At 43.0% G+C, this 16,659-nt stretch overlaps 1 protein-coding gene across 3 annotated transcripts in view; it reads right to left on the reverse strand.

Moving 5' to 3' along the window:
• Positions 1-8,800, reverse strand: part of LOC147020906 (mitochondrial glutathione transporter SLC25A40-like) — a 30,783-nt gene extending 21,983 nt beyond the window's left edge. Inside the window, exons 1-2 of one of the 3 annotated variants that reach the window (XM_085890557.1) lie at positions 8,651-8,765; positions 8,461-8,543 (exon numbers count right to left, since the gene is read on the reverse strand). In XM_085890557.1, the coding sequence (XP_085746683.1) occupies position 8,461 (1 nt within the window). In that variant the 5' untranslated portion in view covers positions 8,462-8,543; positions 8,651-8,765. Of the gene's footprint in view, positions 1-8,460 lie in introns of all 3 variants that reach the window. The other 2 variants (XM_085890555.1, XM_085890556.1) reach the window with 2 other exon arrangements.
• Positions 8,801-16,659: the final 7,859 nt, after the last annotated feature.

Consider the following 16,659-nt stretch of genomic DNA (forward strand, 5'->3'; position numbering starts at 1 on the left):
GCGGCAAATATAAATGAAAGAAATCACCTTGCATCTCATAATTACATGGTTTCAACATAAAGAATGTATTACAAAAGACAAAATTTGCTCAAAACAGCATTTATTTCATAATACATACATATTTTACAGTTTAAAATAGAATCAGCAATGGAATATAGTGGACTTCTGTAGCAAGTGATGGAAATTGGTGATAGAGGCAGACCATGTACATATACCTGTACATTATATGTACATCATCTGTCAAACAAGGCAACTTTGGACCTGTTTTATTCTTTGTTTTTAAAAGGTCTCATGGATTTTACTATTGATTTTGTTATAGTCCATGGGCCAGACCAGATATGGGTACCATCTCTGGTGGCAAAGTCTCACTATGTTTTTTTGATAGTTTAGGACCTACAGATGAGGAATGGAGGTGATAGCAGTGTGAAATTGGCAGCTTTCTGGCAGGGTTGGGGTCAATTACGTAATTGATAATTAATTACAATTACGGGTGTAATTGCAATTGAAAATTTTGTATTACAGCGTAATTGTAATCGAATCGTAATTGAAAGCTGGTAATTATGCGTGTAATTGTAATTGAAGTAATAAATCAATTAAATAATCAATTACATTTCAATTACACAGTGTTATCAATTTCAATGCGGTTTTACAAATACTACATACATGTATAAAGACGAACAATATTATTGATGATATTGTTGTGGAACTGGGGTGGCGGGATTCTCGCCCGACTCTTGGCGCCACCCTCACCACCGCAGTCTCCGGGGTTTATAACGCCGCCGGCTCGGCACAGGCCTCGGGTCACGCGTCTTCAATCGCGATACCAACATAATCCTTGTACCTTACCAGTTGGGGAAATAGAACCCTGGTTACAGACTGGTTGTGTCAGATGCCGAGCGTTTTCTGCCAGTCTGTAACCATTTTGGTTTTATATGCTAATCGAACGGATCATTCCTCGACGTGACACAAATTAATGGAGCAGCAGCGTCAGATGGAGATGGAGCAGCGTCAACAGGATGTTAAAGTCAGTTCTTCGCGCTGACCCCATCAAGATGGAGAAACTGAAGTTTCCAGGTAAGCTCACCAAGAGTGAGCTTAGGATCATCAGCAAAATCACAGAAGCTCTCACCCCTTTCCAGGAGGCCACAGACCAGTGCCAGGGACAGAACACAGTAACAGCCAGTCTTGTTCTGCCCTGTGTTCGTGGTCTCCGAGCAGAACTCGCAGACCTCTCTGGGACCTACAAGTCCAAGTTTGTGTCAACACTTGCAGCCTCCATCGACACCCGTTTGGGACCTTACGAGCTGCAGGAGTCCTTCCAGCTGGCAGCTGCTCTGGATCCTCGTTGGAAGCTTGGGTGGTGTTCTCGCGAGGATGTTCAGAACATCACAAACCTTCTGCAGGACAAGGTGTCCTCACTGCTTCCTTCACCTACCAGCAAGGCAGCCTCCCCACCCAGGAAGAAGTCTAAACTGTTCAGGTTTATGGCTTCATCCACACCTGCTGTCACCCCCTGCCAAGCACAGATTTAAGTAGCCAAGTACTTGGCTGATCCTGCAGCACCAGAAGACTCCGACCCACTCACCTACTGGAAGCAGAACCAGACCTCATTTCCCCAGCTGGCCATGTTAGCCCACCGCTTTCTGGCCATACCAGCTTCTTCTGCTCCTGTGGAGCGACTCTTTTTTTTTCCATTGCGGGAAAAGTCTTCAGGTCAGACAGATGTCTCTTCTCCGATGCCAGGTTTGAGGAACTGATGTTCCTTCGGTGCAATGCACACTTCGACAACTAGATATAAATCAATTTCACTCAGTCATATTAAGCCATGTGATATTATGTGATAAGAATTTATCTAAAATTATGTAAATACAGTAATCCCCTGTTTATCGCGGGGGTTACGTTCCAAACCCACCCCCCCCCCCCCCCCCCGCGATAAGTGAAAATCCACGAAGTAGTGACCATATGTTTATTTTATATATTTTAAAGCTTTATGACCCTCCCCACACTCTTATTAACCTTTCCCACACTCTTAAACATACGTAATTTTTACAACATATAAAATTCTAATGAGTACTCGCCATTGAAGATACTACAACTTGCGTGATGAAGATGATGAATTAGCTGTGCAGTACTGATGATGATGAAGGTGATGACGATGATGAATGTATTGCACAGCCAGAAAGAGCATTCCAGCTCTTCTGAAGGCTTAAGTATCATTAAGTTTCTTGGCTTTTGTGCGGATGGTGTTGGTATCCAGCGAGATATTCTTCTTCCTGCAGTCGCTGATCCACAGGGCCAATGCAGACTCCATCCTTACAATGGCCTTATTGCGGGACGTTACCACCCTCTTCACAGTCTTGTTAAAAGACACTGCTGCTGTCGTCCTGATATTCTTTTCGTCCTTCTTAATGTACCGGACCGAAGATTCATTGATGCCGTAATGGCGGCCTACAGCAGCGAAGCTTCTCCCTTGTTATAACATGTCGAGAAGTTGCACTTTTTCTACGATGGTTAGCATCTTCCTCTGCCGCTTCGGTTCAGTGCCAGATACCTTGGAAGGTGCAGAACGTTTGGGCGGCATTGTAGGGGTTGAAATAAATTAAAAACTTTCACGGATAATTCACACAAACACAACTTCCGCAGAGTAACACGACGAGTAGCGATCGCACGTCGATGTGAAATGGACAAGGCGAGATGCAAAATGCATGCTATGCACGGGAGATGCAGAGAATGATGCTACGGTCGCTGAGCCAATCAGAACCCAGGATACAGAACACCAAGCTCTGGTTGGTCGCCTCCCATCCATCAGCCAATAGCGTGCCGTGTACGATCTCACGTGAGTAAACTAGCGCAAGTGGAAGCGGCCACATCTACGTTTTCCATACGCACGACTCTTTGTCTACTCTTCTACTGCACACCATGTATAGTATTTTATTTCTTGCAATACGTTTTCATTTTTTTTTTACGTTTTTTAATTTTTTAGGCTAGAAAATGCTTATTTTACCATAAAAGTAATTAAAATAATAAATATATAAAAATACATTTATACCGCAAAATCCCGTGATATAGCAAAAAATCCGCGATATAAAATTAGATATGCAAGAGTTAAAAATCCGCGATACAGTATCAAGTACAGTGAGAGATACAGTGAGACCGCGAAAGGTGAACCGCAATATGGCGAGGGATGACTGTACATATGTAAATAAAGTTTTATATATAAATGTCTGTGATCATGTAAATAAAGTTCCATATTCAAATTTCTTGTGTTTTTTTTGTTTTGTGGGAGGAAATAAATGTGTGCTTATTGCAATGGTAATTGACAAATGATAAATGTTATGTAATTGAAATTTTTTACCAGCATAATTGTATTTAATTGTAATTGAAAAATTTGTACTGGGGCGTATTTGTAATTGAATTGAAATTTTCAAAAGTTTTGTAATTGTACTTGATACCTCCTAATTGAAAATTGTAATTGACCCCAACCCTGGATGAGAAAAAGACAGTGTCAGGTTTGAGAAGTTGCGGATATGAACTTTGTTCCAAACTAGCGATTCCACTTGGATCCCTTATTTGTACGAAGTTCCGCAAAGCTGAGACAGCCACTGCAACCACGGCAACCGAGCAGAATATCAACTCAACTACCCCGAGCACATCTGGTACAAGACAAGGCCATGTAGGCCCACATGTGATGACATGTAGAATTTCAGACAGCCAAGATGGTGATTTTGATTCAGATGAGGACCTCCCTCTTGCTTTGTTGAAATGTTGGGACTCTTGAGTCTGATGCCTGTGCATCTGATAGCAGTTATCATTATGAAAGTAATCATTCGCTAAATGACATCATATCTATGCTGGGAAAGAACTTGTCTCCTGCAAAGTACCAAACAAATCAGCCACTGGAAAGTTTGACGCCACAAATCAAAAAAGAATTGTAAAAAAGTACAAGAAATGTGTTGAACATTTAAGGACTTTGCTGTCGAATGCCTAGCTCCTGGACAGGAACAGAAGTTGAAACGAATGGTAGAAGGATTTTCTTCAAACTTTTCAGGAAAAGAAAAGATTCACATTGAGAAAACATTTTTCTACCTATCTCGGCCACATTCAAAACAGCATGGGGTTTTAAAGGAAACAAACAGATTTTTAGGATGGATGGCCCAAAAACAGATAATACATTCAGTGAAAGTACTTTACTCTTGAATCAGCAATGGAATATAGTGGACTTCTGTAGCAAGTGATGGAAATTGGTGACAGAGGCAGACCATGTACATGTCATGTACATACCTGTACATTATCTGTCAAACAAGGCAACTTTGGACCTGTTTTATTCTTTGTTTTTAAAAGGTCCCATGGATTTTACTATTGGTTTTGTTAGAGTAGATATGGAACTTTCATTGGATAATATTAATTTCAAAATATCTGGATGGTTATGGGAGTGGGTGTGGCTCGAAAAAGGGCTTCGTATAGCCCGAAGTGGTCTTGAGACCCCCGGTACTGCCACAACCACCAAGGTCCCATGAATGTTTTACTTTCCTAGGATAGTACAGTACTTGCACTATCTTATGCATTAATAAAATCCAATGGACCTTGATGGTTATTAAAAATATGGCAAGAGAAAGTCTGAAGTGAATGTTTGCCAAAAGGGATTATAGGTGGCACCACTCTCCATAACCATCCAGATCCCAGATTTTGTACAGAACATTTTAGTACCCAAACCATACAATAAGTTTGTAAAGGAATTTCCTTGGGCAACTGATGGTTATTCTAAATAATTCACTTTTAAAATGGGAAAAAAAATTCAAGGGTGTCAAAATCTCCAAAGTTTGGGTGTGACACAAATTGTGGGGAATGGATCAATCACATCAAAAATTTGGCTTTCTGAGTTTTAGACCACACACAACCGAGGATAAAAATTTGGTTTTTCTGAGTTTTAGACCACAGACAACCTAGGATAAAAATGTGGCTTTCTGAGTTTTAGACCACAGACAACCTAGGATAAAAATGTGGCTTTCTGAGTTTTAGACCACACACAACCGAGGATAAAATGTGGCTTTCTGAGTTTTAGACCACACACAACCTAGGATAAAAATGTGGCTTTCTGAGTTTTAGACCAGAGACAACCTAGGATAAAAATTTGGCTTTCTGAGTTTTAGACCACAGACAACCTAGGATAAAAATTTGGCTTTCGGAGTTTTAGACCACACACAACCTCGGATAAAAATTTGGCTTTCTGAGTTTTAGACCACACACAACCTCGGATAAAAATTTGGCTTTCTGAGTTTTAGACCACAGACAACCTCGGATAAAAATTTGGCTTTCTGAGTTTTAGACCACACACAACCTAGGATAAAAATGTGGCTTTCTGAGTTTTAGACCACACACAACCGAGGATAAAAATGTGGCTTTCTGAGTTTTAGACCATAGACAACCTAGGATAAAAATTTGGCTTTCTGAGTTTTAGACCACAGTTAACCCAGGATAAAAATTTGGCTTTCTGAGTTTTAGACCACAGACAACCTAGGATAAAAATGTGGCTTTCTGAGTTTTAGACCACACACAACCGAGGATAAAATGTGGCTTTCTGAGTTTTAGACCACACACAACCTAAGATAAAAATGTGGCTTTCTGAGTTTTAGACCAGAGACAACCTAGGATAAAAATTTGGCTTTCTGAGTTTTAGACCACAGACAACCTAGGATAAAAATTTGGCTTTCGGAGTTTTAGACCACACACAACCTCGGATAAAAATTTGGCTTTCTGAGTTTTAGACCACACACAACCGAGGATAAAAATTTGGCTTTCTGAGTTTTAGACCACAGACAACCTCGGATAAAAATTTGGCTTTCTGAGTTTTAGACCACACACAACCTAGGATAAAAATGTGGCTTTCTGAGTTTTAGACCACACACAACCGAGGATAAAAATTTGGCTTTCGGAGTTTTAGACCACACACACAACCTAGGATAAAAATTTGGCTTTCTGAGTTTTAGACCACACACAACCTCGGATAAAAATGTGGCTTTCTGAGTTTTAGACCACACACAACCGAGGATAAAAATCTGGCTTTCTGAGTTTTGGACCACAGACAACCGAGGATAAAAATGTGGCTTTCTGAGTTTTAGACCACACACAACCCAGGATAAAAATTTTGCTGAGTTTTAGACCACAGACAACCTAGGATAAAAATTTGGCTTTCTGAGTTTTAGACCACACACAACCTAGGATAAAAATGTGGCTTTCTGAGTTTAAGACCACACACAACCTAGGATAAAAATTTGGCTTTCTGGGTTTTAGACCACAGACAACCGAGGATAAAAATTTGGCTTTCTGAGTTTTAGACCACACACAACCTATGATAAAAATTTGGCTTTCTGAGTTTTAGACCACAGACAACCGAGGGTAAAAATTTGGCTTTCTGAGTTTTAGACCACACACAACCGAGGATAAAAATTTGGCTTTCTGAGTTTTAGACCACACACAACCGAGGATAAAAATTTGGCTGAGTTTTAGACCACACACAACCTAGGATAAAAATGTGGCTTTCTGAGTTTTAGACCACAGACAACCGAGGATAAAAATTTGGCTTTCGGAGTTTTAGACCACACACACAACCTAGGATAAAAATTTGGCTTTCTGAGTTTTAGACCACAGACAACCTAGGATAAAAATTTGGCTTTCGGAGTTTTAGACCACACACAACCTCGGATAAAATGTGGCTTTCTGAGTTTTAGACCACAGACAACCTAGGATAAAAATTTGGCTTTCTGAGTTTTAGACCACAGACAACCTCGGATAAAAATGTGGCTTTCTGAGTTTTAGACCATAGACAACCGAGGATAAAAATGTGGCTTTCTGAGTTTTAGACCACACACAACCTCGGATAAAAATTTGGCTTTCTGAGTTTTAGACCACACACAACCTAGGATAAAAATTTGGCTTTCTGAGTTTTAGACCACAGACAACCTCGGATAAAAATTTGGCTTTCTGAGTTTTAGACCACACACAACCTCGGATAAAAATTTGGCTTTCTGAGTTTTAGACCACACACAACCTAGGATAAAAATGTGGCTTTCTGAGTTTTAGACCACACACAACCGAGGATAAAAATCTGGCTTTCTGAGTTTTAGACCACACACAACCGAGGATAAAAATCTGGCTTTCTGAATTTAAGACCACACACAACCGAGGATAAAAATTTGGCTTTCTGAGTTTTAGACCACACACAACCTAGGATAAAAATTTGGCTTTCGGAGTTTTAGACCACACACAACCTCGGATAAAAATTTGGCTTTCTGAGTTTTAGACCACACACAACCGTGGATAAAAATGTGGCTTTCTGAGTTTTAGACCACAGACAACCTGGGATAAAAATGTGGCTTTCTGAGTTTTAGACCACACACAACCTCGGATAAAAATGTGGCTTTCTGAGTATTAGACCACACACAACCGAGGATAAAAATCTGGCTTTCTGAGTTTTAGACCACAGACAACCGAGGATAAAAATGTGGCTTTCTGAGTTTTAGACCACACACAACCTAGGATAAAAATGTGGCTTTCTGAGTTTTAGACCACACACAACCTAGGATAAAAATGTGGCTTTCTGAGTTTTAGACCACACACAACCTAGGATAAAAATTTGGCTGAGTTTTAGACCACAGACAACCTAGGATAAAAATTTGGCTTTCTGAGTTTTAGACCACATACAACCTGGGATAAAAATTTGGCTTTCTGAGTTTTCGACCATAGACAACCTAGGATAAAAATTTGGCTGAGTTTAAGACCACAGACAACCTGGGATAAAAATTTTTCTTTCTGAGTTTTAGACCACATACAACCTGGGATAAAAATGTGGCTTTCTGAGTTTTAGACCACACACAACCTAGGATAAAAATTTGAAAAATAACTGAAGACATCAATGTTCAAATGTTACCATTTTTGGCCCTATCTTATAAAAAAAATTCACTCTGAAGAGACTCTTGAAATCCCCATCTCTCAGTTTAAGGGATAATCTACCAAGCTAAGTTAACTTGAGTGAAGATAAGTTAATAAACGTTCTGCCTCGAAGTTGAACCGTTGTGTAATTGGTAACGAGGATTATTCGGGAAACCGCTCGGAGCTCGAAAACAACAACCAACATGCTTGGAACGAGTCACCGCAGTGACATGGTCGAGGCCGAGGAGGGGGAGGGAGAGTGGTGGGGGAGGCTGAGGGGGAAGGGGAGGCTGAGGGGGAAGGGGAGGCTGAGGGGGAAGGGGAGGGGGAGGCTGAGGGGGAAGGGGAGGGGGAGGCTGAAGGGAGGCTGAGGAGAGGGGAGGGCGAGGACGAGGGCAGGCCGAGGGGGAGGGGAGGCCGAGGGCGAGGGGAAGGCTGAGGGGAGACCGAGAAGGGTGAGGGTGAGGACGAGGGTGATGCTGAAGAGTGAGGATGAGGGTGAGGCTGCCCGGTGCACCGTGTAACTCGTACTGAAGAGCGAGGTGATCAGGGCTCCGGAACAGGAAGCGACGATCTGTTGCACAGGAGTAATGGGCGAACTCGTGGTCTCCCGCCTGAAGATCATCGTGGATAACCGTGTAACCGTGTACGGTCACAGCCTCACCGAGTGTGCTCCACTCGCACGGATTCACCACAAATGAGGTAAAAAAAAAAAACTCACAAACTCGATCCGTCGTTCGCACGAACAACTTCACCCCCGTGACGGTCCGACCGTCCATGGACCCACAACTCCTCCACGTCCCTGATTACGTCAAACGAGAAGCCGCGAACCCAGCGAACTGTGATTGACAAGTACACGGGAAATTACACACGAGAGGGAAACTGTTGATCGATGAAAACAAACACTCAGACTTCCGAGAGAATCCGCACATTAACTATTTAAAATCAAATTATTAATTATAATAATAATAATAATAACAATAATAAAAAGTACAGTGTAAAAGGTGGAAACCAGCCAGGCTCACGGTACAGTGAGTATACACCTCCACATGAGATGTCTCCCTTGGAGGAAGTTCACGAGTCGAAATCCATCTCATTATTCTCCACAAAACATCAACACAAAGACAAGTTACGGAAGACATGACGTCACTTTACACAAATGCAAACACTTTATGACCTGGAACTGTATAGTATAAAAATCAGGCTCATTTTAAATGGAGTACAGGTACAGGTACAGGTACAGGTACAGTTACAGTTACAGTTACAGGTACAGGTACAGTTACAGTTACAGTTACAGGTACAGGTACAGGTACAGGTTCAGGTAGAGGTACAGGTACAGCTTCAGGTACAGGTACAGGTTGAGGTGCAGCTTCAGGTACAGGTACAGGTACAGGTACAGCTTCAGGTACAGGTACAGGTTGAGGTGCAGCTTCGGGTACAGGTACAGGTTGAGGTACAGCTTCAGGTACAGGTACAGGTTGAGGTACAGGTTCAGGTTCAGGTTCAGGTTCAGGTACAGGTTCAGGTTCAGGTTCAGGTTCAGGTTCAGGTTCAGGTACAGGTCCCATCCCCGTCCCATCCCCATCCCTCTCCCTTCCACAGTTCACCTCATGTGTCTGTTCCCCACTGTTTTGTCCCTTCCACTCCCGCCCCTCGTCTCATGCCTCCTTGCTGTGAGTTGTGTGTTAGCTCTCATACGAGCCTCGACCAAGGTATACAAAAAAAAAAAAAAAGGTTCAGGTTCAGGTTCAGGTTGAGGTACAGGTACAGGTTCAGGTACAGGTTCAGGTACAGGTTCAGGTACAGGTTCAGGTACAGGTTCAGGTACAGGTTCAGGTTCAGGTTCAGGTTCAGGTTGAGGTACAGGTACAGGTTCAGGTACAGGTACAGGTTCAGGTTGAGGTACAGGTACAGGTTCAGGTTCAGGTTCAGGTTGAGGTACAGGTACAGGTACAGGTTCAGGTTCAGGTTCAGGTTCAGGTTGAGGTACAGGTACAGGTACAGGTTCAGGTTCAGGTTCAGGTTCAGGTTGAGGTACAGGTACAGGTACAGGTTCAGGTTCAGGTTCAGGTTCAGGTTGAGGTACAGGTCCAGGTACAGGTATGTTCATTCATATTGTGATCAGGACTGGTAGGATGGATACCTGAGATGATCTACACTTGAGATACGCAAACTCACCTGTAAGGTATCTACCCTGCATTCGAATCCCAACACAGCGATAAACTGTCATCCTGGTATCTCGGACATGGAGTGATTCAAGGTGTGAGTGTCGTCCTTGGATGGACGATCACCTGGACGTTTACCTGACCGTTTACCTGACCGTTCACCTGGCATACCATCTGCTATCATTAATTAGTGGACATTAAAAACCCCACGACGTCCCACGCGAAGAGGAGGCGAGCTATCGCCGGCACCCTGAACAAATTACGAATTCCTACCCTAAATACTGCTGGGAAGGCAATGGCTGTGGTGTAGTCTGCGGGCCCACGGGGAGGGGCATGATGATGATGCATGATGGGCGTGATGATGGGAGGAGTGGTCGTGGTGGTCATCGTATCTGCAGGGGATATAAGGTGTGCGCGCCGTCTGAGGCGTCGTAGTGATACTGGAGTCGCCCGGCTCGTGAGTGTGCGTACGGAATAAAGGGGAGCCGCCGGGAAGAGTACGCCCGCGCTCGCACTTGTACAACACAGCTCGGCTCGACTGTCCTCCCGCTCGTGTCTGCCTGCTAAGCATCTTCCACTTCAGTACAGTACAATGGCAACCCCCCCTAGTGAGTTTGGTGTAGGGGAGACCGGGGCTAAATGGAACACTTTTCACATTTTTGGTTCTCACATGAAATCTTTCTTAGTACTAGATAGTTAGGAGTTGTATGTGATAGCCCAGTGAAAGAACTGCACTTCAGCAGTGATCAAGAACAGTAATAATACATAAATAGTTTGCCATAGCCCAAAACGTAAGAGGTGTTTGACTGTTCTGACTTGCCCCGCTCATGGGTGAGTTGAAACACTGTGTGGGGCAAGATAAAACTTTCCCTCAACACATGACTGCAACAGACTCTATTCTTGCTAAACCAACTTTATTACCTCTTTATTTATGCCTTGTCATCACTGTCTCCAAATTGTCAAAGAACGACTTAACATTGTGTTGGTTAAAACTTGTTGCCCGACTGAGGGATGTTGCCTCTGGAGTTCTGATGGAGATTTTTGTGTGTCGCTTTAGAAAACCGGACAGCCAATCTGGTCCAGCTGATCTGTTTTCCTTCCAATTCTCAGGCATGTTCTTATTATTTTTGAGTGCAAATTCATATGCCAAACTTCTAAGCTCTTTTGGTGCAAGGCCATAGTACAGTTGTGATGCTTTCAAAATGTAGGAAACAAGCATCTCTTCTTCAACACTGTCAAACACTTGCTTCCCATTCCAGTATCCAACACGAATATCTGGAAACTCGCCTGCATTTTCAGTGTTCATTCCCTTCAGTTTGAGACAGTATCGTCGCAAAGTGACACGTGGAATGTCAAACTCTTTGGCAACACTTCTACATGGTATCTTGCTGTCTATCACCTGTCTTGCAGCACGAATCATTACATCTGGAGCAGTACTGGCATTCTGTGTTTTTCTTGTATACTTTCGTACCATCTTGATTACATCAGGTCATCCACACACTGACACAACAAGTTATAGTCTGGACAAATGTAAATGTGATCACAGCGTGTCAGTGGTTCTACAATTCTCATGAATTTTTTTGGCACGTTCCAGAACAGACAGTGGATAATCATCTGGCCCATTAATCTGATTAGAAAGGATGTAGATCAAAGCTTCCTTGCATTTTGCACCGAAGTAAGTATGGCTGCCAATCAAGTTAATCATCAGGAAGATGATACTGGTTTGACATTCATCATCAGGTTCTGAATAGAATAGTTTAGGAAGGGAAATTCGAATGTAGTTGGTCTCAACACTGGTCCCACACTTTCTTCTTATTCCACTCTCTCGGTTCAATAGTTGTGGATAAATATTGCCATTTGACACGCTCCAATGAAAACCATCCACAAGCATTCTGAAAGAAAAAGCAAAAAGATTCAGGAAGAATTATACATTATCAGACTATAAAAGGTGTCTGGGGCTAGTTGGAACATGTTCCAACTTGTCCCAGTTGAATTGTTTCAATTAGCCCCAGCTGCTCATTTACATTTCAACATGGCTGATTAACAAACCGATTGCAAATGGAGTCTGAAGACAACCACACTTAGTAAGATCTATCGATGTTCTTGCCACATGTGATAACTGACAAATAGTGCAATGTGAAGCTTCAGTTACAGAACAAGATGTTTAGCATGCTTAAAATTTACTGAGTAATGGAAAAATCAACAAACCTCATGTGGTGTTCTTGTCTAGTGACCTTCCTCACATGGAACAAAATGGCTGAAAGGGCACGGAAGACAGGAAGTGTGATAGGCTGAAATGGCAGAGATGTAGCAAACGATTTTATTGGTAGATGCAATGTTTCAACCTAGCCCATGTTCCATCTCGCCCCGGTCTCCCCTCTCTGCAATCCGAACTCTTGTTGAAACTCAATGACAGTCTCTGTTACCTCCACCACCCAAGGTGAACGGGGTTATGTTTCCACCTTTCTCTTTGTGTTTGTTACTTGATGAAATCTTCGATTTTGTCAAGTTTGTTGGTCTGTTCCGTTTGTTTGTTTGTTTGGTTTGTTTGTTGGGTTTGTTTGTTGGGTTTGTTTGTTGGTTTGTCCGGTCGTCTACAGCCCAAACGGCTGGTCCAGTGGTTTTAAAATTTTTACACCTGATAGGCAATCCACCTGAGACGGTCCACGTCCAAACCCCGTCTTAATCGGACTAACCGTCGCGACGTGACGTCACACTACGTGAAAACACATTTTTGGTCATAACTCAGTGACCGGAAGTCGTAGCGACTTCCTGTTGTCGCCAAAACAAACTTCAATGGATTATCTAAATGTTTTTAAATGCATGTTAGTACAAATTGTGCACAGTTTTCGCCAGCGTATGACGTCAACATTTTTTAGCTATTGGCGTGATTCAAAAATGGCAACGCGCAGCCTGATAATTGTTATTTGTGACGTCACGTCATTTTATTAATGTACGAACAAATAAACACCACCAACAACAACATTTATACAGGCGGATCCCACTGGGGTGCACAACCTCATGAGAACTTATGGATCATAGCAAATTTGGTCCATAAACGGTCATGTAGTTGGTTGGGTAGTTTGTGAGGAGTTGGTTGGGTAGTTTGTGAGGAGTTGGTTGGGTAGTTGGTGAGGAGTTGGTTGGGTAGTTTGTGAGGAGTTGGTTGGGTAGTTTGTGAGGAGTTGGTTGGGTAGTTTGTGAGGAGTTGGTTGGGTAGTTTGTGAGGAGTTGGTTGGGTAGTTGGTGAGGAGTTGGTTGGGGAGTTTGTGAGGAGTTGGTTGGGGAGTTGGTGAGGAGTTGGTTGGGGAGTTGGTGAGGAGTTGGTTGGGTAGTTGGTGAGGAGTTGGTTGGGTAGTTTGTGAGGAGTTGGTTGGGTAGTTGGTGAGGAGTTGGTTGGGGAGTTGGTGAGGAGTTGGTTGGGTAGTTTGTGAGGAGTTGGTTGGGTAGTTTGTGAGGAGTTGGTTGGGTAGTTTGTGAGGAGTTGGTTGGGTAGTGTGTGAGGAGTTGGTTGGGTAGTTTGTGAAGAGGTGGTTGGGTAGTTTGTGAGGAGTTGGTTGGGTAGTTTGTGAGGAGTTGGTTGGGTAGTTTGTGAGGAGTTGGTTGGGTAGTTTGTGAAGAGTTGGTTGGGTAGTTGGTGAGGAGTTGGTTGGGTAGTTGGTGAAGAGTTGGTTGGGTAGTTTGTGAGGAGTTGGTTGGGTAGTTTGTGAAGAGTTGGTTGGGTAGTTGGTGAGGAGTTGGTTGGGTAGTTGGTGAGGAGTTGGTTGGGTAGTTTGTGAGGAGTTGGTTGGGGAGTTTGTGAGGAGTTGGTTGGGGAGTTGGTGAGGAGTTGGTTGGGTAGTTTGTGAGGAGTTGGTTGGGTAGTTTGTGAGGAGTTGGTTGGGTAGTTTGTGAGGAGTTGGTTGGGTAGTTTGTGAAGAGTTGGTTGGGTAGTTGGTGAGGAGTTGGTTGGGTAGTTGGTGAGGAGTTGGTTGGGTAGTTGGTGAGGAGTTGGTTGGGTAGTTTGTGGAGTTGGTTGGGTAGTTTGTGAGGAGTTGGTTGGGGAGTTTGTGAGGAGTTGGTTGGGGAGTTTGTGAGGAGTTGGTTGGGTAGTTTGTGAGGAGTTGGTTGGGTAGTTTGTGAAGAGTTGGTTGGGTAGTTGGTGAGGAGTTGGTTGGGTAGTTTGTGAAGAGTTGGTTGGGTAGTTGGTGAGGAGTTGGTTGGGTAGTTGGTGAGGAGTTGGTTGGGTAGTTGATGTGTGTGTTTAACCAAGCCCATGTCCCTCCCCGAGGGGAAGAAAAGGAAAAAAACAAGATAAAAAATAAATAAAATATAACAAAAAAACCCCGAAAAAACAATACAATTTTTTTTAATTTCATTAATTAAAAACTTTTTTTCGCATTTTCTTCTTTGGATCTTGTGTCGATGGGTTGGTGTGGTGTTCGCGCAGGTATGAGGGACTGAATGTCCTCCACCTGTGTTGGATTTCCTCGTTTCAAATGTCAGAGCAAAATACAGCAACATAATGATGACGACCGAGTCGATTGTCATTGGTTAATTTGCTGTGCTTCATGACGTGCAGTTTTGGGAGATGATGATAACCGATTCGTGGAATCCCATCCAATCCACTTTCTCCAGCCCAACGACACGATCCGGATCCAGCGAAACCAAACTCCATGACATTTTTTAAAATCATGTTTACCACCATGTCCTGCTGATCACACACCGTTTGTGTGGTTCGAACAAGCTTCATAAAATCAGTTCATGCTCAAAAAGGATGCAGCCAACAATTAATATCATTTATTAGATCCTCGTGGAGGATCTCCAAGTCTTACTCACGTTGTTGTTCTTGTGGACTTTTTTGTTTCACAGTTTACAGTTTTCATCGAAACTTCCTGAAACTTGGCATGTATATGTAGAAATACCCTGCGCAGACAGTAACCATCTCCGATTTTGAAAATTCCTCCTAGAAAAAAAGTTATGACGTCAAAATATCTCCGCTAATGGAAATCACCTAAAAAATTATCTCCAAAACTAGGCAAGCTTTTTGAATTCTGTTTGCGGGAATCGAACAGGGCATTAGCAGAGATAATTTATCGCAAACCTGATACATCACAATGACGTCATCATTAAGAGCACGAGGATCTTAGCTCATTTGATCTTGTTAAATGTCAAACGTTAAAAATTTCACTAAATTCGATCACTATTTAATAATTAATCCCCACCTGGGAATTGCAACTTCAGGTGCATTGCCAGGGATACAAAAAACCAGAACGAGGAAAACGAGCAAGACGACCAAGGAGCAATGAACAGCATGTGGAGCTCGTATTCACTCAATTATCACAGTATGACGTCATAAGTCTTGCCCCCTGTGAGTTTGGGGTGCCCTCATGACAGTTTTCGAGCACTTGATCGATGAGCACGTCATCCGTCCACCGGCTGGTTACGGTGTTAATGAGCGAAAATACATCACGCATTAACACTATTAGGTACTGTGCATCGCCTGATGTCCGTTTTGATCACGTGCACATTGATTTAGTGGGTCCTCTTCCACCATCTGATGGTAATACATCTGCTCATGTGCATTCACCATCTTACAAGGTGGCCGGAAGCTCTTCCAATGCCTGACACAGCGGCATTGACACATTGACACAGTGACACATTGACACATTGCACCTGACACACCTGACACACCTGACACATAGCCAAAGCATTCGTTTCCAGATGGGTCGCAGTGTTTGGTGCCCCATCTATTTATCAACACTGACAGACGACGACAATTTGGGTTCACACTTTTCAAAATGCTGACCGAGTAACTTGGAAGTAAATGCAACAGAACTACTTGTTACCACCAAGTTTCATCCGAATCTGTTCACAACTTTTTGAGATATCATGCAATATAATTTTAGCCCCATCTCTCAATGATGAAGAATTGCAAAGAAATTAAATAATTATCATATCTGGATCTGCACCAAAATTGATTCGATTCGTCGTCACACACCCAACCTGTCCACCAAGTTTCGTCCGAATCCGTCCATAACCTCGTGAGATATTGTGCTGTACACCGTTCTTGGCACTCTCCCTCGATGGTGAATAATCACTTAAAAAATTCTCCGATGTGGATCCGCACTCAGGTCTTCACCAAAATTGAGTGTTGCTGTTCTTGGCCGGTCACCTTCATACACAAAAAAAATAAATTCAGTATAATTGCTTGAAAACTGTGGCCAAAAATTGTGACAAACACAACATACTTGGCGAATTTTTTTTTTTCACCAAGTGGAAACGCGACAGACCAACAACATGCTTGGTGATAAACATTTTTCGCGAACACACACACACAAAAACATATTGTTGTGGGGCCGGGTCTCAGTGGCGAGCAGTAGAGTCGGCTCCACCGAACACCCGGAATTTAGGTCGTACCTTTCAGATAAATCCAAAAGGTCACGTGTCCCTTATCGGACCGAAGATCGCCAATAGGTCGACCACGTGAAGTAGGGTCAATGGCCAATTTCAATATACCAAAATACCCACGCAGTCTATCGACCGGGGAACCACACCCTCGGCCGACTCTGTCCGATCCGAGTCG

This window comes from Eptatretus burgeri, chromosome 8 (assembly GCF_056783735.1).
Source record: "Eptatretus burgeri isolate ZD-2024b chromosome 8, Ebu_testis_v1, whole genome shotgun sequence".
Taxonomy (NCBI): domain Eukaryota; kingdom Metazoa; phylum Chordata; class Myxini; order Myxiniformes; family Myxinidae; genus Eptatretus; species Eptatretus burgeri.